The sequence below is a fragment of the Helobdella robusta genome (assembly GCF_000326865.2).
Source record: "Helobdella robusta unplaced genomic scaffold HELROscaffold_28, whole genome shotgun sequence".
NCBI classification, from domain to species: domain Eukaryota; kingdom Metazoa; phylum Annelida; class Clitellata; order Rhynchobdellida; family Glossiphoniidae; genus Helobdella; species Helobdella robusta.
The window spans coordinates 667794-692861 of NW_008704435.1; the positions used below are offsets into that span (position 1 = coordinate 667794).

The window sequence follows — 25068 nt, forward strand, 5'->3', positions numbered from 1 at the left end:
ATTTGTTTAAACTGAAAATTGTTAAAAATATTCAATTCTTTGATAGCTGGTGATTATGAATTGTTATATTATAAATACAATGCATATATATCTCACACTCATAATCATATTTAAATTGAATGCGTCTCTGTTTAGATCAGGAGTGGGCAAAGCTTTTGTTGTCAGGGCCGCATTTAAAACTATTCTACTCTTATATATAACTATAAAATTTATTTTTCAAATGTTTGACCGGGAGGGAGGGATTTTCTAAAATGTTGAAATGTTGACCGTTTGTGGCTGACGACCTTTATTTCTTCTTGCTTATAATGCCATTTTTCGTTCTTTATTCAAAATACGTACAAGACCCCGCAGGCCGTATTTTACCCACCCCTGGTCTATCTAGACAAACCTTGGAATTGATGTCGTAAACAGCAAACACAGCACGGCGTCTTTTGATCCCTTCAGGACTACGTGATACGTGAGCTATACGCATGGAAAGCATCAGATTTAAATAATGACTTGAACACTCCCAGCATCTCATCGTATGCATAATAATTGAAAAGTATGCTCTGCAAATGGGCACGAATTGTTTCGAGCTTATTGACAAAAGATAATTGAATTATTTCAGGCAAGCCTAATAATTGCGCGGCACAAACTTAAGTTTGTTTTTATTTCGAAAATTACAAGAGAATTTGCATGTGATGAGCCTAGAAGTGGAAAACAAGAAGAGAAGAAAAATTGTTGAGCCATGAATATGTCAGAGAATGAAACATAGAGAATGAGATAGAAATGTTTTTTGTGTAATCGATAAATAATAGAAAAGATGGCTAAATTTAAAATTTAAAGAAAAAAATTAGTTGGCCTATCAAATGTGTTGCAACCTACGTACTGGTTCTTTTTGATCTACAATAAGCTCGACGTTAAATTCGTTTGATTTATGCATTTTTTCAAGTTTCTCTATAAATGTATTTAAATTATTTAATTTTAAGATGATAATAATTTTTCAACTTGTTTTACAAACCCCACCAATGTGAACATGGCATCATCGATTTCATAGAAATGTATGATAGAAGCAGTAACTCGGCTGATGAGCTTGATGAGGGCCATATACAAATGTTCTTCCTACTACAACACGCCTCAGCGATTGACAGCACTCTTAATTAAAGTTACTAATCAAATGATAGCAACTTGCAAGAGGTACATGTATCAGGATGTCCTTAAAATATGGGACCTCTTGCATGATGAGCTCAACAAGCGAATAAATTACTGCAAACTTCTCAAAAACGAGTACATCAATCAGTTTTGGATAACAAAACAAAAAATCGATAACGACGTTGAATGCTTGAAGTTGGATTTAAGGTTCACTTCAAATTTTTAGCAACCATTGAATTGAATAATTTACCTAATTAAAATTTTGCAGCGAAAATTATGTGTTTGGAAAATTTGACGCCTTTTGCAGACAGCTAGAAAAAATACAGGAAATCATTAGCATTATTGACGAAAACTCAGGATTGGATCAACTGAAGATGGAAGGGACAGAGGAGTTGTCAGACTACTTCAGAGTTGCTGTGGATACCATCAAGAAAAAAACTTATGATTGCTTAGATTTTCGAAAAGAGGATGTAAGTTCAAGTCTTAAAAAATTACCCAAACATACACATCAACGCACACACAACGATGTGTCAACGCATTCATCACAAACACTGAACAGATCTAAGCTATCATCAACTTATTCATCCCGGCTCAACTCTTCATCAGCATCATCTCTTTTAATTTTGCTAATATTAAAAAAATTAAGATTAAAAACTCAAAAATTTGTATACTGCTGACAATGTTAGTTTTGGTTTGTAGATTTATAAGTTATAAATAATAATGTTTTTCAAGTTTCAGCACGATTACACGGACTTCAAAGAGCAAATGCAAAGGCTAGCTATTTTAAAGAACGATTTCATCAACAAGACGTTTAAGAAAAACATCAAGGTAGGCTGCTGGCTGGTTTTGTTTTTCGTTGTTGTACGTGGGTGAGAAGTTATCCAACTCACTCAAAATATAAAATCGAATTTTTAACATCTTTTTTAAAAGTTTCATTCATTTTATTTATTTTTTTCATTTATATTGCTAACATGAGTTTGAAATCAGCTAGAAAAATTATTATCGAACTTATCGTATAATGCTTGCTTAATGTTGATTAAAGGAACGTAAAATTGTACGTGGAAAATTGTATAACCGACACTAAAGAATCTCAACAGATGAGAGTACGTTGCTATTGGTGTGTAAGTTTTGTTTCACATGTGGAATCATGCCCGCCAAGCTCGTCAGATAAATGAATTGTAAAATAATTGAAATGTAAGTGTAAGTAATGGAGAAAAATTCATTTGAAAAACGAAGTCTTTCACCTGCCACTCCTTCTTCAATGATTTTTTTAAACAGTGAACTAACTACAATAATTTATATTTGATTGAATAACTAGAAACCACTGTTGTGCGTTTATATCATCCAATAGTTCATCATATGCGCTTTATGCTTTGAATTTATGAATCCAAATAAGTAACATGAAGAGATTAATTGAGTTGGACAAATGTATTTTCTAGACAGATATGTAAAATCCATCAAACTTAATAAATGTAATGAAAATTAACAAAACATAATATTAAAATTATGCGCAAAGTATAGATAGATCAGCCGTGAAGAATGGAGTGGCCTGATTATTATTAGTAAGTTTTGTGATAAGAAAGAAAAGGGAAGCATTGAAAAGTTGAAAACATTTATATGGTTAAAGGTAGGACTGAAAGATAAAATTTTCTACTTTAAAAGATGCACTGAACTATTGGAAGAGAAAGTGAAAACTGGAAGCACATGACTGTAAATCTTGGGGACAAGGCCGTATCTAAAAATTATGTTCGGGGGGGGGGTTTAAAAATTTTGATTTAAATCACGTTTATTTTAATTTTTATTCAAATTTACAAATAAAAATGTTCAATAAAATAAAGAAAATAATTAATAATTAATGTATATTACAAAACCATGTCAATTATAAAAACTCATCACAATACAATATTGCAACGACGGCCACTTTTTGAAAATTTGTCCAAAACTTCTTGATGGTTAACCGTGATTTCTTTGTGAATGCTCAGTAGAGCGAGCCCATTTAACCTTTTTTCACTTGTTGAGTTTCTTAAATAAGATTTGATTCTTTTCATTGAAGAAAATTATCTTTCTGCAGTTGCGGTTGAAACTGGTAGTGTTGCTAATATGCGTATTGGGCTATAAAAGTTTCCACATTTTTTGACATATTTCATGATTGGAATTTCTTCCGTATCACATTGTTTTTTTGAATTTAAACATTTGTTAGGCAAAAACACTTGTAAAGAAGATATCAGATCAGCATGAGTGATAAATCTTTCTTCTAGTTGTGTGCAGATATGATCTAAAAAAGATAAAAATATCACTCGTTTATAATATTCTTCAGTGGATTTTGCTGGAGTATTATCACGAGTAGTTTGTATTGATGTTACCCTTGGTAAAGTAATGACTTCGCCATTTACTGAGTGAAGCATTTCTTGGGAAACCAAGAACAAACTTTTGAAATTTTCTTCTGCATTCAAACGCATTTCATGAAATTTGTCAAGTACTAACTTAACAGCGGCCCAGCATTCACCTAAATCACAATCCACTTTTTGCAACGTTTTAGAAAGATATATAGTATAGAAAAATATCTCATTTGCAACATTCATTGCTAGCACAAACGAACCTTTCGTAACGGTACATAATAACTGATGTGCTGTTGTTGACGTTTCACGAGTAGACGATAATTCCAACTCTTCCAAAGCGTGAACTATGCTACATATAGTTGTTTGAATGCCATCACAGACTCATGTCTTTCTACCCATCGTGTTTCACACATAGTTATTAATTTCTTTTGTTTGATTAAAGGTAGATCTTCAAAAATGTTGTTCTTCAAAATCTGTGTACGCTTTGGTGATGAGTTGAAAAATACAATCACTTCTTTTATTGTTCTCAAATTATTTCTTATTGTTGGGACATTACAAGATTTTGAAAGAGCTAGATTAAGAAAATGAGCTGAGCAGTGTACATACACATCCAGAGGATACTGTTCCTGTATAGCAGTCCGAACGCCATTCAAAATTCCACTCATTTGCTGCAGCTCCATCATAGCCTTGACCTGGTGAGAATGAAGTTGTTGATAAAACAATATTGAAATATGATTCAATTGTTTAGAAAATAAATAAATAAATTCATACCTATTAAAAATTGTTGGTTAATGCCGCATGCCATTAATCTCTCTATCAAAGTGGCTGCCAAACCTCGTCCGGTTAAATCGTTAACTATAACAAATTCGATAAAATCCTCTTTTAATATGCTGTTATCCAAATAGCGATAACAAATAATTAGTTGCTCATTATTAGCTACATCGGTTGTCTCATCGGCAAGGAGGCTAAATGAACAGGCCGAATTAATCTTTTTTACTAATTGTTCTTGAATTATAATCGAGTTCTGTATAGCCAGGTTAGTATACAAAGCGTTTCCAGCATTTGAATTTAGATGATTTTCAAGAATAATATCCCCGGATGAAACACGAAATCTCAACAAAGCCCTGAAATTTCCATCATTAACATTGACATTGTTGTGTAAGACTGGACCGACTTCATCCGAACCTCTTAGTGCAACTTCTTGACGACCACAAAATATTATTGTTTCAATAATAAGAATCAATTTCGCACGATTTTCTTGGGCTTTTCTCAAGATTTCTGAATCGATTAACTTGGTTACAGATTTTTGTCTCCCTTCAACCACGGAAAGAAAGTTTTCAGCCATTATCACTGATGTTTTGTGGTATTCAATGTTTGCATGTGCTTCAAACTGTTTAATGGCATCTTTCCACTTATCAAAAGATACTGTTACCAAAAACCCAACTTTTTGGTTTGCACCTTTTCCCACATGTTCCCTACCAAATATAACGCAAAATTTACAAAACGCTCCCTCTTTTTTGTCAGAGTATGAAAGCCAGGAAAAGCGTTCAAGCCAAAGCATTTGAAATTTAAGACGCCGTTTAAGCTCAACAGGAAATTGGTAGGTTTTAGGAGGCGTCCACAATGACTTCAACACAATTTCTTTTTCTTGATCCGTCATTGAATTTCCTACATAATTACCTATATCATGGAGATTGGTTGCAGTTTGAACTGAACCTGAAGGCTGGGGATCATCCAAAACTGCTTCATCTACATTTGCACCTGTTTTCAGTTTTGATTACGTTTTAATATCTAAAATGTTCATTTATGAAAAAATACATTAAATTAATTGTTAAAAAATGTTTAATATAGCGTAAAAGTTGTTCATTTTAAAACTAAATACTTGTATTTGTATTAAATTTATTAGCGAAACTAATTAGATAATAAAAGAAAAAGATTTACTACTCCATAACTGAACTAACTAACCTAATTGTTTTCTTTTACGATTTTCTTCCTTTTCATTGCCACAAAAACTAATATTATCGTCAATATTTTTATTATTGTTCTTAAAAAATTTCATCAAACTACTTTGCTTAAACATTTTTTTTCTTTAAATTAATTAAAAATATTTTATAGCTTTAATTTGTTTGAGTACCTTACCTAATATTAAAATGGAAGGAAATTGCGCTTTTTTTTAAAACAAAGTATAAAAAATTATATTTAATAACTTCTTTATAGAATATCTTTGGTATAAAACATCGTCTCGTCCTGTGAAAGTCATGAGTTCGATTCATAGTTTGAGTAACCTACATATGTTGACGGATTAAACTTTATTAAATATAAATATTTTTAAATCGCACACCTAATTTTTGCTTCATTTTTATAATTTTCGTAATTTCGGGGGTTAAACCCGTAAACCCCCCCCCCCTAAATACGGCCTTGCTTGGGGAATGATTATAATAAAAAGATTTGGCTATTAGGTGTATATAGGGAACAACGCGATGCTCATTCTTAAAAGTTAATATTGACAACCGATGGTACGTAGTTGATAACAAATAAACGAATCAAAATTAACGATAAAATTAGTTATAGAATATTTTTAATGATATTTTTGAAATATAATAAGTTTTTAATAAATTATTTCAAATGTGCTCAATCAGTCAACTTGTTAGATTGACTTATTGATTGGTTTATTGATTGATTTTTTTATAGATAATACCAGCTATCACAAGTTTGCACAAGTTTGAAAATATTTCAAATCTGGGATTTCATTTTCGCGATAAATTCCTCACAATTATGGACATGTTCTCGAAAGACATGGATCATATAAACGAGATTTTTGAAAAAAATATGAATAAGCCGCCTATTGCAAAAAATATGCCCAGAGCAGCCGGCGAAGTTTATTGGTGCAAACAATTCGTCTCCCGAGTGACGTTTCAGATGGATCTGTTCAAAAAGGAAGGGAATCTCATTAAGGTGAACATGTTGGATATTAACTTCTTGGTGTACTTTTTGTTCAAAAGCTTTCATCTTGAAAATTTTTTCATCCCGATACTTGTGAGTGAGGTTTCCTCATGTAATCAACATTCATCTTACGTTATCGCATCCTCTTCGCTAACATCATCGTGTTTGAATTGTCTTCTTTTGCACAAAACAGATTAAGGATGATTTTTTCATTGGCTCTTTTACGCGTAAATTGAATAAATGCATAGAGGGTAATTGGAGTAAAACGGAAAAAAGCGGAAAAATGAGCGTTCAACTTAATGAATGTTAATCGAGTTCCATCCACATTCTAATTTGTTAATGCCAGACTGAATCAAACGTACTAATTTTTAAACGTCAGACCGAAGCAGGAAAGGTGATGGTGAGGAAGTACAACAAGTTGCTCATAAGCCTTGCTGAATTTCTGGTTAGTCTTATCAATAATGAATTAAGAATAAATTTTATTTTATGCATTCACAAACTCCAACGAAGTACTCAAAATCACGTGCATGGGATGACAATTCGTTCAACAATTTAGCCGGGCTGAACAATTCTCTTCTCAGAAAAAATAGAGTAAATAATAAAATAATGGTTAACTACGATCAGAAAATTGACACAACGCTCAGAGAAGCTTACATGATTCGCAAGATGTCTTTTGAAGTAAATAATAAAGTGATATATGTTCTATACAATCAAAAAAGAATACGCGGCATCAAAGACCGGTATGTATGAACTTTCTTACTGAATGAGTCGTTTAAATAGTTTTCAGTTGATAAACTTGTTTTGCAGATTAGAAAATGTAATAAAGAGTTATGAATCTTTATGCGAATTGGTTCCTAAATGTTTGATCGAAGTCTTCAAACCGTATATTAAAAGAATTGATAACATCTTGCGACCTGGCTTCACAGTGCATGCCTGGCACTCATTGCTTATTAATCAGTGTTAGTTTTTTCATTCTCATTATTTTCAAACTATATTATTTTTTACTGTATTTATTTCCTTATCAAAATTTTATCTAAAAATGTAATTAACGATTGCATTAAACGCCGTTTTTTATAATTTGAAAGATCTGTCAAAAGCTGATAATATTATCAAGGAAGTGGAGTGGATGGTTCTGTATGTGAGAGATATTTTGCAATCTCGTATCAATTCAATCCTTGCGGATATAGCGTCTGTGTCACTCTGCAGCCTTTCTTCCACCTTCCCCGTCCAACCTAATCAGTTTTTAACGATGGTTGAAAATAAGTGCTTCAGCGCTTCTCAGCTGCTGGCCAAGTTAGCTTAACTCTGTTGTATATATGTATGTTGTCATAAATAGAGATATCCATATACATTTTAGTACATGTTATAATACTTTAAATCTTTTAAGGTGGATAGGGGGATGATCAATGGTTTGATAATTATTTTATGTTCGCCAGGTTGCATAACGTTTTCTATTCCATGTACATAAAGTGTTATTTGGAAAAACATATCCTATGTGTAAATATATAATTAATACAAATAAATATTTTATTAATATTCTTAGAATTCTAATTTTAAGAAAAAGTCAGAATTTAACACCCTAGGTTATATTAAATAAACTGTTAAAATAAGAAATTTAATCAGTTTTCGAGTGGCTAATAGAGCTCAGTGATCAAATTTTCGTATTTCGTGCGTTTGACCCTTAAGTATTTTCGATTTTTGACTTACCTATCCGCTTTTTCAATTACCTTTAAAATGTTAAAAGTTGGTTGGATGTTTGTTTATTCAATCTTGAAAACAACTTTATTTTCAAGGAACACTTTAGCTGTCGAAAAGTCGGTAGGTCACATTCTACAAATATTAAAAAAACCGTTAACTGAAGCCGAGCTGGAAACCATGAATACGTCGGATGGCAAATCTAAAGAAACGAATAATTATAACATGTTGATTGATTATTTCCATCAAAAGAATGTTGAAGCATTTGTTGATTGTGAGTTACTTTTTCTTCGTTGTAATATGTTAACTAATTTTCTAAAAAAATTAAGGTGTACGTCAATCTCTGGAAGACATGAGATCTTATGTGCAGACTGCCGAATTTTCTAATGACCAATCATCATTTAATTCCCTTCACGCAAACGACAACTGCATTTTCAAAGTTGATTTAGTCTTAAAAATTCCAGATGTAGTTATGGTGCCTAGTGTGGATGATGTTCAGCTTGTTATCACCCAAAGTATTCAAAAAATTATGAAAATGTTGGAATCAATTCCGAAGTGGTGTTTGTCCTTAAGTTCTCTTGAAGCTTCATTAACAGAAGTTGGATCGTTTATTTTTTCAAGTTCAATAAATATAAATAAGCTTAAAATAAAATTTTTTAACGCAGTTGGATAATATATCAAGTTTAGAAGCTCCACAAGATATGAACAATTTAATTCAAACTGATTACTGCAACAAATCATTGAGCAAAGCTGTTTCCGAAAACAAAGAAATAGTTAAACTGGTTTCATATTTAAATTCTATTATTACGACATTGAAGGGTAAAGTTGATAAGCTGATAAAAAGATACGAAGTGTACAGCGAGCTTTGGACGAAGGTTATTTATTAATTATTCATTCAGCATTTTTTTTAACCTTATTCAACGCTAAACTCAATGTTTGCACATCTTCTTTTCTTTCTCGTGCCTTATCCTTTCAGGACATTAGCGACCATCGACCTCCACAAAACCCGATCGATCTTTAACACTTTGTAGTAGTTGAAATGTGGTGATATTCATTGAGTGACACAAGGACTTCGCGAATGTAATTCGTTGTTGACCGCGATCTCTTCTTCTTGCAATCTTTCCAGTAGTTGTTAGATTTTCCATTCCTTCCTTCCGCATGATGTGACCGATAAACTTTAACTGTCCCCGTCGGATTTTTTTTGGTAATTTCCTCTTCATAACCGGACTGTTTTAATACACCCTCATTGGAGGTATGAGAGGCCCAACTAATTTTTATAATTCTTTTCAAAAACCACATCTCAGCAGCATCAATCCTTTTTTCCATTTCTTTAGAAATTGTCTAGGACTCAGAGCCGTACGTGAACAGAGAAAAAATATAACACTCTAGCAGTTTTAATTTTGCTGATATTTTAATTTTACTGTTGGTGAGGATGTTTTTCATTTTAGCACATATGTAACGCAAAATTATAATAGCAAATATTAGCATTATTAATAAATATAAAAAGTTGTTAATAAAAGTAAAAAAATGATAACAATAATCATTATCATGAAAAATCACATCAGAATAACAATGTTAACCGATGTTAATAAATAGGATGTTCAGACGAACGTGAAAGAGTTCATGGCGACACAACCATCTCTATCTGATTTCGAAGCCGTTTTCAGACATTATACGGTTCATTTGATTATGTTATATACACTAATATTTTTTTACAATAACATTAACAACAATAAGAATAATAATTAAAAGCTAATAAAGTTGGCATCACAATCATAATGTTATCGTAATAAGTTTAAAACTAAATTCTTTCATTGTGCAAATTATTTTTTCACTGGTGACATCGTAGTTCCTATAAAATTATACAAAAATATCTCTGATATGCTCAATAATCTACATATTTGATAGTAGATGCTACGTTTTCACATATGTAACGTTAAATTCTAAATATTACAAATTTTAACATCATTAAAAATATTTCCTAAGTACTCATCAGATATATCAATTGAACCTAAACACCCCCGGTTTACAATTGTTTTCTTGTTCTCACCTTTTCTTAACTCGTGTTAAACACACTTTTGCTAAATCTGCATTTGCTTTATTTGGTTCTTTTTTCTGGAACTCTCTACTTCTTCTTCTAACTACATCAATCGCAAAGTTCAGAGCGGATCTCACGATCCATTATTTTGCAAAATTCACTGAGGAACGCTGTTGAACATAGCGAAAATAGCGCTTTAGAAGCTTATTGATTGATTGATTGGTTGATTGGTGGGTTGATTGATTGATTGACTGACTGACTGACTGACTGACTGGCTGACTGACTGACTGACTGACTGACTGACTGACTGACCGACCGACCGACCGACCGACCGACCGACCGACCGACCGACCGACCGACCGACCGACCGACCGACCGACCGACTGACTGACTGACTGAGGCTGACGGATCGATTGATTGATCGATCGATTTACTGATTGCTTAAAAAAATGTTTAATAAAAATAACAACAAAACTAAAAAAAGGATAGTAAATGCCACGATTTGATTCAGAAATAAATAGTTTTCTGAGTTGATAATAATATTTTCTTCACAATATTTTTTTAAAAAATGAATTGATCTAAGATCTTGGAAGAAAAAATAAACGAAATCGAATCAAGTTTCAAAATTGGACCCTTACATCTCATCACCGATTCATTGAAGTTGGGCTTGTTGATGGAATGTAAGGAGTGGAAATATGCTTACGGCAGGAGTTTGAACCAACACTGCAGCAGAGATATGGACGATTTGCACAAATATTTTACAGTTATGCAAAAAAGACTCAATCATGCTATTTTAGATCTGGAAGACATAAAAACTATAAAAGTAAAGTTTCTATTGTTTTTACATTATTTCAGATTCAAACATCAAATTTATTGATCATCTTTAATTTCTCAAATATCAGTCCCATTTAATGTCCAATTAATGTTAAACAGTCATTAAAGCGTACGTGTTCATAAATTTTTGATCTTGTAAGGGAATTAAAACATTTTTTTCTTATTTATTTAAATTTTGGTTACACAAATGCGTCAAAACAAGAAGAAGAAATTTTGATTGAAAAGTCCAACTATTTATTATATTATAACAAAACTCTTTTGGATGCATTGTCATGTTTTTTTCAAGTATTTCTTTCTAAAATCTTTGAATTGAGTTGAGAAGTAGAAATATTTTATATTTACTTTGAAGTTTTGTTCCTTGTCACTTGATTCTACTAGCTAAAAATCTCCTATATCATTTATAATCTGGAGATGTAGTGCTAAAATCCTTGAAATGTGAGTCCGTTAATTATTTTTTCAAAATTTATTTCAGCTACACATGTCCGAAATAAGAGACTCTGAGATAAAAATAGAAATGACCCTCATGCCTATAGAAGAAGCTTTCATAATGCTTAACAAATACAAACTAACTTTCAACGACGGTAATGCTGAAAAGGTTGATGCACTTTCTTACTCTTGGAGGCTTCTCAAACAACAAGTTATATAGATTTTATTTCATTAAGTATTTTTTGAAATTTTTTTGTTTAGTGGGTTTGATGCACAAACATTTTCATGCTAAATTTCAATGTCGTTTCTGTTTGAACAATCGTAGTACCTTTATTAAAACAAATAGTTAAACATGAAGTTTCCCTATGTTAATTTTGCTGCTACTTTTCATACACTTTTGAAACTAAAAAAAAAATCTTTTTGTCGGCAGAATCTGCAAGTGAGTAGCAAGTTGATTTCAGTTCAGCCCGAGTTTATGAGCAAACTGATAAGCAGTGTGGAGACCTTCAAAGGAGAAGTTCAAGAGTTTGTTCAGGACTACAGAGAAAAGTAATGTTCCTTAACTTTGTTCATTATGTACATCCTTTCAGTCTGCTCATCAGGTTGTGGCCCTAGTGTTTAACGTCAGCTTTGAAATTAGTTTTAAATGATTCAAGACATGTTTTAATTTCAGCTGTTTTTAGAAAAACATAGAAATTATTTTGCACTTATTTTCTGTTTCTTTATTTGTTTTTACAAATGTATTTTAGTTATAAACTAGTAGTTTCTAATATAAATTATGTACACTTGATGCTAACGATTGCAAAAAAGAAATAGTTAAAATGCCACATGTTTTCCATTTTGAACATTAATACACAGTGGGCCTATGAGGAACGGTCTAAACCCACACGAGGCTTCAGACCGCCTTGCAATACATTCGGCAAAATTTGATGAATATTGGAGGAAATATACGACGTATTCAGGTGGAGAGGAACTTTTTGGTTTTCCAGTCAATGAGTATCCTGATTTGCATCACATCAGGAAGGAATTGGCTTTGCTGCAGAAATTATATTCACTGTACAACGATGTTCTAGAAAAAGTTAACGGTTATAACGATATACCTTGGGTTGAAATAAATATAGACCAAATAAACTCGGAACTTCTCGATTTTCAAAACAAGTGAAACAATTTCTAAATTGATTCATGCAAGTGTAAATATATAAATATTAAAATATAAAAATTGTTTCCAAGATGTCGAAAGCTTCCAAGAGCATTGAAAGAATGGCAGGCATACAAAGATCTGAGGAAAACAATTGATGACTTCAATGCGACCTGTCCACTTTTGGAAATGATGGCAAGCAAGTCCATGCAGGCGAGACACTGGAACAGGATTGCTCAGATCACTGGACACACCTTTGAGATTGATTCCGACAACTTTTTGTTGAAAAATCTTATGGACGCACCATTGCTGGCCAATATGGAGGACATTGAAGTTGGTTTCAAAAATCATATTATTTGATGCCGAAGATGTTGTGGATGATGTTGATTATGATGATTATAATGATGAAAATGATGTTGTTGTTGTTGAAAATAATGATGATGTTGGTGATGATGATGATGTTGTTGTTGATGTTGATGATGGTGATTTTGATGTTGATGGTGATGATTTTCAAAATAATTCTGTTTTGAATGACATTTGATAGTATCAAAATACTAATATTTAAGATTGTTTTTTTCATAGGACGTTTGCATATCAGCTGTGAAAGAAAGAGATATCGAGGCGAAACTGAAATTTGTAGAAAATGAGTGGAGCGCTCAAAAATTTCAATTCTCGACGTTTAAAACAAGAGGAGAACTTTTATTAAAAGGTCTAATTTTTGTTAAGTTTGTGGATTAGTTAGTCTATAAAATAAAAATACTCGTCAGTGGAAATGAATAATTGTTATATTTCGAAGGAGATCAAACGGTCACTTTGATGGAGGACAGTCTCATGATACTTGGCTCCCTTCTTGGCAACAGGTCCTATATAATAAATTTTAAAATATTATAATTTGACTTAAAATTTTACGTTATGAAGTTATCTAGTAAAAAAAATATTTGATAATTAAAAAATTGATCCTGAAAGAAAACAATTCAAAGTTATTTTTTAATCATTTTCGGTCCGTAAAACACAGTATGCAAAAAATGTACAACATTCTGTCCATTTTAGGTACAACACTCCATTTAAGCCAAAAATTCAAGAGTGGGTGAACAAATTGACAACAACGATGGAAATCATCGAGAACTGGTTGGTTGTTCAGAATTTGTGGATTTACTTGGAAGCAGTTTTCGGAGGTGGCGACATTGCCAAACAACTTCCGCAAGAAGCAAAGAGATTTTCAAACATCGATAAATCATGGCAGAAAATCATGCAACGAGCTCACGACTATCCAAACGTCGTTCACTGTTGTACAGGCGACAACACACTCAGCCAACTCCTGCCTCACCTACAAGAACAGCTGGAAATCTGCCAAAAGTCATTGAGTGGATATTTGGAGAAAAAGAGATTGCTCTTTCCAAGATTCTTTTTCGTTTCTGATCCTGCTTTGTTGGAAATTCTTGGACAAGCAAGTGATTCACATACAGTGCAGGTTTTTTTGATTTGCTTCACAATTATTTGTTAAGTACATTTCAATGATTGAATGTTTTATTAAATTATTTTTTTAATTTTTTTTATAGGCGCATCTTCTTAGTGTTTTTGATAATATTAAGTCTGTCACATTCGAAGAAAAGCAGTATGACAAAATAACGTCAATAATATCACAAGAAAGTGAAGTTGTCCCTCTGCAGGAGCATGTCATGGCTGTGGTTGGTTTTATTTCTCACTAATCATTTATTTACTTTTAACTTCTGCACTTTTGTTTCTTGTTATGTAATAATATTTTATTAAAAAAAAAACCAGGGCAATGTAGAAAACTGGCTTGGGGATTTATTGAAGAAATCGAGGAGATCCGTGCATGGGATAATATGCAGGGCTGCTGGGGCCATCGCTGACATCAACTTTCGAATGTTAGACTTCCAAAACTCATACCCTGCTCAGGTTAGGTCAACCAATTTCTTTGTAAGAAAAAATCATATTACAATCCATTACATGTCTTCATTTGTTGTTAAACGCTGTTTATTAAGTAAAGTGCATGTTTTTGTTTTTTGGTCCACAAACTTTGATAACGATTTGTTTTTACAAATTTAAAGTTAATTATCTTATTTTAGTTTCAATTGTTATTTAAATAAATAATTTTATTACTGTGTTTAAAAACCGCATTTGATATTTTTGTATTAACTCAATTTCATTTTACGAATGAAGAAATGCAACGTTGGCATTGAATTATCCAGGTTGGTTTGTTGGGCTTGCAGATGATTTGGACGAGAGATGCCGAAACAGCTCTCCAACATGCCAAGTCTGACAAGAAGATCATGAGACAGACCAACGACATGTTTCTTGAAATCCTCAATGAACTGATTGAAGTAACTACTCAGGACCTTTCAAAAATTGAGAGGACAAAATATGAAACCCTCATCACCATCCACGTGCACCAGAGGGATATTTTTGATGATCTGGTTAATATCATTCATTTTACTCTCAAAAATTGTGTAAATTTTATGCTTAATTAATTGGTAAACTCTATTATTAACGTTAATCTATTGTTTTCTAATATTTGTTTTTGTTAGTGTAAACTGCACATAAAGTCATCAAACGATTTTGAATGGTTGAAGCAAGCGAGGTTCTACTTCAAAGAAGACGAAGAGAAATGCATCGTATCAATTACTGATGTGAATTTCATATATCAAAATGAATATCTGGGATGTATTGAGAGATTGGTCATAACTCCACTCACTGACAGGTTTCCATTTGTTCTACCTCAATATCAATTAACTATTTAATTGATTAATTAATCAACCAATCAATTAATTAATTAGTTTATTTTGCTTCATTCTACATTTATGATGGAAACAAAACTGTGACATAATGTTGCCAACGTTGCTGTACAAAGATGTTACATAACCCTGGCTCAAGCGCTCGGCATGTCCCTTGGGGGAGCTCCGGCTGGCCCCGCTGGAACTGGAAAAACTGAAACTATCAAAGACATGGGCCGGTGACTATAAATAATTAAATAAATTGTTGTGGCTCACGATTTTGTTTTTAAAATTGTTCTAATTTATCATACGTACGTGTCGATTACATGTTGCATCGTTCGTGGAAACTAATTCTTTCAGGTGCCTTGGTAAGTTTGTCGTGGTGTTCAACTGCTCTGATCAAATGGATTATCGAGGTCTAGGAAGGATTTATAAAGGTGGTTTTACTTGTAATTTTTGCTTTTCTTCAATGTCCTATAACATTTCTAATAGTTTATTTACCTGAGATTTTTATACTTTTCACCGCATTTGAAAGGGTTGGCGATGTCGGGGTCTTGGGGCTGTTTCGACGAGTTCAACCGCATCGAGCTTCCAGCACTATCAGTGGCAGCGCAACAGATTGCCATCATTCTAGCCTGCAAGAAAGACAAAAAGTCACAATTCACATTCACCGATGGCGATATCGTTTCCATGGATGCTGAGTTTGGAGTCTTTTTGACTATGGTCGGGCGAATTTTGTATCGTTGCGTACTGAAACGTCGCTCCGATGTTCTTTAAAATTGATTGTGTTTGTTATTGTAAATAAAAATATAATTTTTATTTAATTTAGTGTTGTTTAAAAAATCAATTGTTGATGTTTTTAAAGAATCCAGGATATGCCGGTCGCCAGGAGCTGCCTGAAAATTTGAAGATTAACTTTCGCTCTGTGGCCATGATGATTCCTGATCGAGCCATCATCATTTGCGTTAAATTGGCAAGCTGTGGCTTCGAACAAAACTCAGTCCTGTCAAAAAAATTTTACACTTTGTATAAGTTGTGCGAGGAGCAGCTTAGTAAACAGGTTTGTAGTGGCTGGCTGGCTGGTCTCAATTCATGTGTCTTTATATTTTTATGAAACAAAAGATTAAACAATAAATTGAGTGCAACTTTGTGCCTATTTCAATTTTAAACTAGCTTGTTCGTAAATTCAGAAATTCAGCACACATAAGCATTTATAAATAAATAAATAAATAAACATTTATATGTAATGTATGTGTGCGCGCGTGCGTGCGTGCGTGCGCGTGCGTGCGTGTGTGTGTGAGGTGTTTATTATAATAAATACTAATTATTTTTAAGGAACTTAAAATTAACAGTAAAGTTTTTTATTTCTAGGTACATTATGACTTTGGCTTGCGTAACATATTGTCAGTATTGAGAACATTGGGCTCAGCCAAGCGCAAAAACACTGACGACAGCGAAACGACAATCGTGATGAGAGTATTGAGGGATATGAATCTATCGAAATTGGTGGATGAGGACGAACCTCTCTTCATGTCTCTCATTGAAGATCTCTTCCCAGGCATGACTCTCGAAAAAGCCAACTATCCTCAGATGGAGGTAGCCATTGAAAATCAGGTTCGTTTAAAAAATGCTTTGTTTGCACGTTACGACGAGATACAAATTATAAAGTATGGCTGTGCAACTCATTTTTTCCTTAATCATTTAATTTAATATTTAATCCTTTTGGGCTAAATTTTTCTGAACAATTCAGTTTAATTAAATATTAAATAAATTTTTGCAACTTCTATTTGTAATAAAACAAAATAATGCCATATTTTTACTCGAGGTGAAACTGATGGATCTGATCAATCACGCTCCTTGGTCTCTCAAACTCATCCAGCTGTACGAGACTCAACTCGTCCGTCATGGAATGATGACCTTGGGACCTTCTGGAGCTGGGAAGACGAAATGCATACACGCTCTCATGAAAGCAATGACTGAATGCGGAGTGGTGCACCGGGAAATGCGGATGAACCCGAAGGCCATCACCGCCCCGCAGATGTTTGGAAGGTTGGACGTCGCCACGAACGACTGGACGGATGGAATATTTTCTACTCTTTGGAGGAGAACGCACAAGTCTAAAAAGGTTTATCGAAAAGTTTTTAGTTCAACTTTTTATTATAATTTTATTTATGCTTGTAACATTTATAATTTTATTTTCAAGGGTGATCACATATGGCTGGTTCTCGATGGTCCTGTTGATGCAATATGGATTGAAAATTTGAATTCTGTTTTGGATGACAACAAAACTTTGACGTTAGCAAATGGCGATAGAATTCCGATGTCACCAACCTGCAAAATCATATTTGAAGTTCACAACATTGACAATGCATCACCAGCTACCGTCTCAAGGAATGGAATGGTTTTCATGAGCAGCTCCATCCTGGACTACAAACCTATTGTGCTCGGTTGAGATTTTTGTTTTGTTGTTATTTGTTATTAAATTTCTCATTATCGAATCTTTTCTCAAACACGCACTACGTTCCAACGTTTTAAACAGGTTGGCTGCAGAATAAACCAGAACAAATTTCAACAATCATTCTAGATGCCTTCAACAACGTTTTTTCAGAGTTGTATAAATACATCGTTCAAACATTAAATCCCAAAATGGAAGTAAGTTGGTACTAATTATTGGAAATAATTTTGTAGCTGATCACATTTTACGACAAACAAAAATTTAGTTCAGTTTTCATAATTTTTAGCTTACTTTTCCTATATCCTATAAGTATTTAGTTTCATATTTGAACAGTCTATATTTTTCGCTTGTTTTTACTTTAATAAAATCATCAACTAGAATATCATGAAAAAACTACGAAATAAATGAATGAATGGCTACAGATATTGGAATGTATGTATGCAAGACAAGCGCTGGACTTACTGAGTGGTTTGATATCGACGGGAGAGGACAACAAAGAGATATCAGATTCGCATCTGCAGAAAATCATCGTCTTTGCGCTCATGTGGTCACTCGGAGCTTTGCTCGAGCAAGATGACAGAAGAAAGGTTTGACAGCCTTGCTTTACTTCACCGGCATCTTCAAGTAACTTACCTTACAGCCAAATGAACGGCGTGGTATATTAGACCAGTCCATTCTTAAATGTCATCCAACCAACTTTTTGTCTTCCTTTCTTTCTCTTTCGGTTCATTCTTCCCAGTAACACCAAATATATCAGTCATTCATCTTTTGTTCAGCAGATATGTTAAGGAATAATTTAAGTTTCGTGTTTTTACTATCGTTATATTTCTATTTAATTTTTTACGTATCTCTTTGTTAGTAATCATAAAATTTGAAAATGAATACTTCTCTGAGCGTTACGCTGTTTCAGCGCGAATGAATGAGAAGCGTCAAAAGTTGTATAATGATTTGCAACAGGTAGATGAATATATGCAGATCCACGCAGGCAACTTGCCTCTGCCCCAAGCTACCGGCGATAATACGATTTTCGAATACGTTGTCAGTGATTCAGGAACTTGGGAACACTGGCACACCAGGGTTGGTCAACTGCTGCTTGAAAAATACAAACATTTATCTTGTTACATCATCTTTGTGCATTCAATTTGCTGCTTTAAACATTGTAAGAACAAAAGTCAAATTTAACGTATTTAAAGGTGCCAGAATATATATACCCAAAAGATTCAATACCAGAATATTTGAACATCTTGGTGCCAAACGTGGACAACATAAGAACTGATTTTTTGATACACACAATAGCCAAACAGTCAAAAGCTGTACTGCTGATAGGTGAGCAGGGTTCAGCCAAAACAGTCATCATCCAAGGTTACTGCAGCAAATACAACCCAGACAATCACGTCTACAAGTGTTTCAACTTCTCCAGTGCATCCACTCCTTTCCTCTTTCAGGTGATTCTCTCGTTATTTCATGACATTTACAAATTTATTTTTTTTCATTATCTACATTTTTTAAATGTTATTATTGTTATGTAGAATTTCTCCATTAAATTTTTTGCACCAAACACGCACATCTCGCTGGCTGTGCCTGGCAATGTGGCAATGTCGGGCCTATATTATTTGTAACGTTTTGAGCAAATTTTTTTCAAATACGTTCAGAGGACAGTAGAAAGCTACGTGGACAAGAGGATGGGCACAACGTATGGGCCTCCTGCTGGCAAGAAGATGACCATATTTGTCGATGACATCAACATGCCGGTCGTCAACGAGTGGGGAGACCAGGTTCTCTTGTGATATTCTACTTTTCTGTTCTAAAATGAAATTTATTTAAATCATCATTTTTCAGCAGCAATAAAATTATTATATTAATATTTGTTCACTAACTTTATGCAACAAACTTTTTAAGAAACCTTTTTGGTGTAGAAATTAAGCAATATATTGGCTAATTGAGCGTGTTTGTGACTTGATTCAAATAAATTCACGCTAACATGGTGAGATCTTCTTAACTGGTTGGACTCATAAATATAATGATTAGATGTGACAAAAAACAACGTATTGAATTATGTGAAAGATTTACTCAAAACATAAATAATATTGTAGGCTCAACAAGACACGTTCTAATATTGGGCCATCATCATTTGGATACGTTAATTTGTTCTTATCTCCGTCATTTCTATGCAATTTGTTGTAAACCTAGCAAAATAGAAATTATTTTGAAGATCTGATCGAACGTGGGAGTATGTTTGATGTCATTATTTTCAGATAAGCACGTTATTTGAATGTGTTTAATTTATTTAAACTGGCCTTACTTTGATGAAATAACTCCTCGAAAAAAGAAACGTAAACTGTCGCAGGTAACAAATGAGATCACGCGGCAACTGATGGAGATGAGGGGATTCTACAACCTGGAGAAACCAGGCGAGTTTACAAACATCGTGGACATCCAGCTGATGGCCGCCATGATCCACCCGGGCGGGGGTAGGAACGACATCCCGCAGCGGCTGAAGAGGCAGTTTTGCATCATCAACTGCACCATCCCTGCCAACGCCTCCATCGACAAGATATTCACCACTATCGGATGTGGCTTTTTCACTGTGGTATGCAAAACTTTCCATCATTTCAATCTATCAATCATTTATTCAACGCTGCAGTTTTTTTATTAAATATTAATTTAATCCTATCAGTTTATTATTATTTCCTAATATTGTATATGGTATGAAACATTTTTAATATTTTATTATGTAGAAAATTTATACAAATTTAGACTGAAATAATGTTCAAACCATTTGGTGCATCCAAATTAAAATTAAATGACCGTTTGACAGGAGCGAGGTTTCACAAAGCAGCTGAAAGCTGTTATCGAAAAGTTGGTGCCAGCAACAAGGAAGTTGTGGCAAAAAACAAAGTTCAAGATGCTGCCCACCCCCGCCAAGTTTCATTACATCTTCAATCTTAGAGATCTTAGCAGAATTTGGCAGGTTCTTCTCATATCATTTCTTAATACCAAAATGTCGCTTAATTATACATAAAATCACTATATTGACTCCACTAGGCTGATGACTACTTCATAGCTAATGAATGGCAACTAGCTAAATATTTTTTTTAAACTACAAATATTTTGTTTCTAATAGTTATAAACTTATTTTTTAAGAATAATTATCTAAATTAAATTGAAGTAATTAAACTTTTCAAAACTATTTTGTAACAATTTGGTAATTTTTTCTTGACAGAATCTGATTGAACTTTAACCTTGTAACATATCAAGCCGTGTCTTTACTAGTCATTTTTAAAAATTACCCTTAAAAACAAATTTAAAAACCAATAAAAATAAAAAAACTTTGGGCTTTTGACAGCTAAGTTCATGAAAGTCAGTTGGTTTCAGTTGCACAATTTAGTTTAAAACATTCATTAAATAATGACAAAATGAATTGGAATAACAACTCTTGTTAGGCTAATAACACATACATTTTATATTAAAATTACTTTTATAATTATAAATTATGTTGAAAAATTGTAAACAGTAAATTTAGTAATGTTCTTATTTTAAAATATTTGTATAGTTTTATATTTTCAGTTTAACTTTACACGGTGTATTTATTTATTCTTAGATCGGTCAAACACCAGCTTGTGTAAATGTTCTTGACTTCAAAATTATGAAAAATCTCAAATGTGATTTTTCAGTTTAAAATTCTTATTTGAAAATCATAGTCGTGATTTGAAAAAAAAATAAGTTAACTGAAATGTTTTAGTTAACTATTAAGTTGGCAATTAAAATGTTTTACCCTAGTTGAATTTTCGGGAAACTGTTTCTCTGTTTAATTATGCACGTAACTACAAGAAACAGTTAAGCCAATAATTTGCAACTGTTCAGTCATACTATGTTCATCGTAGCTTCATTTAATTCATTTAAACAAATGTTTAAATTTAACCTCAAATAACCTATTCGGGTTTTTGATTTGCGAGAAACATTTTTTTTAATACTGAAAGAACCAAACTTTAATGACCGAGTCGAACTTTATAAATAAAATTTATTTGGACCACTTCACTGTTAACCTATTTTAATGACCACTTCAGGGCATGTTGAATGCGTCAGCTGACGTCATCAGCAGTTCCTTCAAGTTGTTGTTGCTATGGAAACATGAATGTTGTCGGGTTATATCCGATAGGTTCACAATGCAGGAGGACAAAGATTGGTTTGAGAAAACGATAAAGATGGTCTGTAGGGTTCTTTCCTTCGTTTGATATTACAATTTATGTTCAACTTCAGCTGCTACGTTTATTAATTTGTGGCAAGGTGGCGGGTGATGAAGGGTTGCTTGACGAAGAGAACGACTTTGATGTCGAGCCCTACTTTGTTGATTTCCTGAGAGACGCTCCCGAAGTTACTGGTCGGATGTTTTTCATTCAACTATTTTATTAGATGTGTCGATGTGTTTAAATTTATATTTCTAATCTATGCATTTTTCTTGATTGTGTTTATCTTTATTGTGATTTTTTTCATTTCAAATAATATGAAATTTTTTTTATGTTTCACAGTGACTATGATGGCCAGTAAGTTTTTTTTTCATTATAATTAATTTTCGTTATTTGTCATTCGTCATGTGCGTGTGTTGTTTTAGATGGTGCTTGTCTTGCGTGTCTTTTTAGAAAACTGATCGTGAAAACTTAATCGGTAGGACCTTTCGATACATTGATTGTCAAGTGAGATGCTCGTTGTTATTGTGAGCATTTGAACGCAGGAACGGAGGAAGGAGAGGATACAGAGAGCGAACCGCCGAAGATTTATGAGCCCATCAACAGTTTCCAGGAGTTGTCAGAAAGGTTGGAAATGTACCAGCAGCAGTACAATGAGAGCATCAGAGGCGCAAAAATGGATCTTGTTTTTTTCAAGGTTTATCTATGTCAGATTATTAATGAATATGTACTTACCATATAAACTATACTATATATGTAATGAAGGATTTCCACTTCATTATGAATTGAGTTATGGTGTACAACGTTATTGTGTAAATTGTGAAACGTTTGACAGATTAAATTTAAGTTTTTGTTTGAGTTGATATTATTTGGATATTTTGAATATTTCTTAAGCTTTACGTTTGACAGATTAAATTTAAGTTTTTGTTTGAGTTGAAATTATTTGGATATTTTGAATATTTCTTCTAGCTCTTAGTTAATATTGGTTATTATATATAATAGCTTTAATTGTTGTTTTTCTTTTTCAGGTACAACATTTACTTAATTAAGGCTAAATTGATTCAATTAATTTATTATTTTTTATTAATAAAATCGTTTCTCTTTTTCAGAGCAACACAATTTAGTTGTTATATGCCGAACTCTATTATAAAACAACAATTCTACAGCTATTGAACCATGGACAAATTGAAATTTGAATTCATAGTAAAATCGAACGAAGATCCAAAAACAAATGTAATATGCATAACCTCAATTACGGATATGAACAACCGCATATTTGCAATTCCGGATAAATTTCAGCCGGTAAAATTTCATGAGACAATTATGAAGACTGAAACTTTTCTGAAAGTAAAAACTACATTACAAAGAAGACATGAATAAAGACAAGTATGGATTTCATTAACGCCATAAATAAGAAATGTTTATATAGATGAAAATGGAAATATGCAGTTAAATGAGTATTTACTATAGGAAATTACTGCGGAAACACCGAAACTGACAGCTACGACTGGAATTTCTGAAGAAACACTGTCAAAAATATTGGAGAATTTTACAGAAATGACCAAGGAAATAAATAAACCTCAACATATAGGAAACCTAACAAGAACATTTGTAATAGATAAATTTTCAAGAAAAACATCAAATGTTTCTCAATGGATGAATATTTTTGAAACAGAATGTGCTCGTTTAGGAATAGATGAAGATACAAAAAAAATTGAGGCTCTGAGGTTATTTTTAGAGGAAACGTGTATGGACTGGTACAATTCTATGCTAATAAAGTATAGTGTAAATTCAGATTGGTGGATGTGGAAAAAAAACTTTTGTGAAACCTATGTTGACAAAGGTTGGTCGCCAGTCCGGTACGCAATTTTATTTAAACACAAACAAGACTCATCATTATTAGCATATGCACAAAAAAAAGAAAGATTATTATTAGAATTAAATAAATCAATGGATAAACAAACTCGCATTGATTTAATCGTTACAAGGCTACCATATTTTATAGCGGATAAAATAGATAGAGATAATTTAAAAGAAACTGAAGATTTATTTAATAATATTCGAGGTTTAGAGCATTTAGTAAAAAAAAGAAATTTTGTAAAAAAAAGATTATCAGTTTTGAAAGCAACATTAAGGAGAAACATGACACAGACCGGCAGCCATGCAGAATTTGTGAAAAAGAAGAAAAAGGAACTCGCTATCATCCAGAATCACGATGTTGGTTCAAAAACAAAAACAGTGATCGACCACGAAGAGACCACATTAAAAGCATTAACAATTCTGAATTAGAAATCCAGTTAAATGAAACTAGTTCAAAAAACTTGTAATTCCACCATTAATCAAAATAAAATTGACAATAAATGATACTTTAGAAACTTTAGGAATTTATGACTCAGGATCAAATGTATCTTTAATACATTCAAAATTATTGTCAACAAATTCAAAATTAACGAATAATAAATACGAAAATTTAAAAACGATTAATGGTGTGGAAAAATCTATTGGAATGACTTTAAAGATAAAAAATTTTAAATGTAACTTTGCCCAAGACTCAGTTAAATATTTGGGTCATATAATAAAAAATAACACAGTAACTCAATTGAAAGATAATTTAATTGCAATAAAAAATTTTTCTGTCCCCAAAACACGGAAAAATGTTCGACAGTTCTTAGGTAAAATTAATTTTTATGGAAAATATGTAGTTAATTTATCAATTATATTAGAGCCACTGCATAAATTGTTAAGAAAAGATGAACAGTTCATTTGGTCGAAAAAATGTCAAAAATCATTTGATAAAATAAAAAATCTACTTTGTAAGAGCCCCATTTTAAATATCTTTGATCCAGACAAACCAATACACATTTATACAGACGCTAGTATACAGGGTATAGGTGCTGTCCTGAAGCAACCACAATATTATGTAGAAGAAAAGCCTTGTGCATATTTTTCAAGGAAATTAAATGATAGAGAAAAAAAGAAAAAAGCCATTCATTTGGAGTGCTTAGCTATAAAAGAAGCAGTAAAATATTGGCAATATTGGCTCATGGGAAAAAAAAATTCACGGTTTTCTCTGATCATAAACCCTTAGAAAAATTGAATATTAAAGCTGGACCAGATGAAGAACTAGGTGATCTTACGTATTATTTG

At 32.7% G+C, this 25068-nt stretch overlaps 1 protein-coding gene across 1 annotated transcript in view; it reads left to right on the plus strand.

Annotated features, from left to right (window-relative positions):
* Nucleotides 1-25068, plus strand: part of HELRODRAFT_80768 (hypothetical protein) — a gene marked incomplete at both ends in the record, with an annotated part of 41682 nt that overhangs the window by 2557 nt on the left and 14057 nt on the right. The window contains 41 exons of the mRNA XM_009020468.1: nucleotides 1037-1338; nucleotides 1400-1601; nucleotides 1864-1959; nucleotides 6162-6425; nucleotides 6793-6858; nucleotides 6924-7153; nucleotides 7221-7372; nucleotides 7499-7706; nucleotides 8207-8382; nucleotides 8438-8728; nucleotides 8796-8983; nucleotides 9705-9785; nucleotides 10730-10969; nucleotides 11453-11617; nucleotides 11837-11955; nucleotides 12265-12564; nucleotides 12637-12877; nucleotides 13127-13253; nucleotides 13341-13404; nucleotides 13595-14015; nucleotides 14104-14232; nucleotides 14327-14464; nucleotides 14758-14982; nucleotides 15094-15266; nucleotides 15417-15518; nucleotides 15640-15719; nucleotides 15815-16002; nucleotides 16145-16339; nucleotides 16651-16893; nucleotides 17105-17404; nucleotides 17483-17726; nucleotides 17819-17931; nucleotides 18157-18321; nucleotides 18692-18811; nucleotides 18928-19179; nucleotides 19387-19509; nucleotides 20082-20324; nucleotides 20553-20705; nucleotides 21802-21946; nucleotides 22038-22115; nucleotides 22467-22618. Of these exons, the coding sequence (XP_009018716.1) occupies nucleotides 1037-1338; nucleotides 1400-1601; nucleotides 1864-1959; nucleotides 6162-6425; nucleotides 6793-6858; nucleotides 6924-7153; nucleotides 7221-7372; nucleotides 7499-7706; nucleotides 8207-8382; nucleotides 8438-8728; nucleotides 8796-8983; nucleotides 9705-9785; nucleotides 10730-10969; nucleotides 11453-11617; nucleotides 11837-11955; nucleotides 12265-12564; nucleotides 12637-12877; nucleotides 13127-13253; nucleotides 13341-13404; nucleotides 13595-14015; nucleotides 14104-14232; nucleotides 14327-14464; nucleotides 14758-14982; nucleotides 15094-15266; nucleotides 15417-15518; nucleotides 15640-15719; nucleotides 15815-16002; nucleotides 16145-16339; nucleotides 16651-16893; nucleotides 17105-17404; nucleotides 17483-17726; nucleotides 17819-17931; nucleotides 18157-18321; nucleotides 18692-18811; nucleotides 18928-19179; nucleotides 19387-19509; nucleotides 20082-20324; nucleotides 20553-20705; nucleotides 21802-21946; nucleotides 22038-22115; nucleotides 22467-22618 (7494 nt within the window). The remainder of the gene's footprint in view (nucleotides 1-1036; nucleotides 1339-1399; nucleotides 1602-1863; nucleotides 1960-6161; nucleotides 6426-6792; nucleotides 6859-6923; nucleotides 7154-7220; nucleotides 7373-7498; nucleotides 7707-8206; nucleotides 8383-8437; nucleotides 8729-8795; nucleotides 8984-9704; nucleotides 9786-10729; nucleotides 10970-11452; nucleotides 11618-11836; nucleotides 11956-12264; nucleotides 12565-12636; nucleotides 12878-13126; nucleotides 13254-13340; nucleotides 13405-13594; nucleotides 14016-14103; nucleotides 14233-14326; nucleotides 14465-14757; nucleotides 14983-15093; nucleotides 15267-15416; nucleotides 15519-15639; nucleotides 15720-15814; nucleotides 16003-16144; nucleotides 16340-16650; nucleotides 16894-17104; nucleotides 17405-17482; nucleotides 17727-17818; nucleotides 17932-18156; nucleotides 18322-18691; nucleotides 18812-18927; nucleotides 19180-19386; nucleotides 19510-20081; nucleotides 20325-20552; nucleotides 20706-21801; nucleotides 21947-22037; nucleotides 22116-22466; nucleotides 22619-25068) is intronic.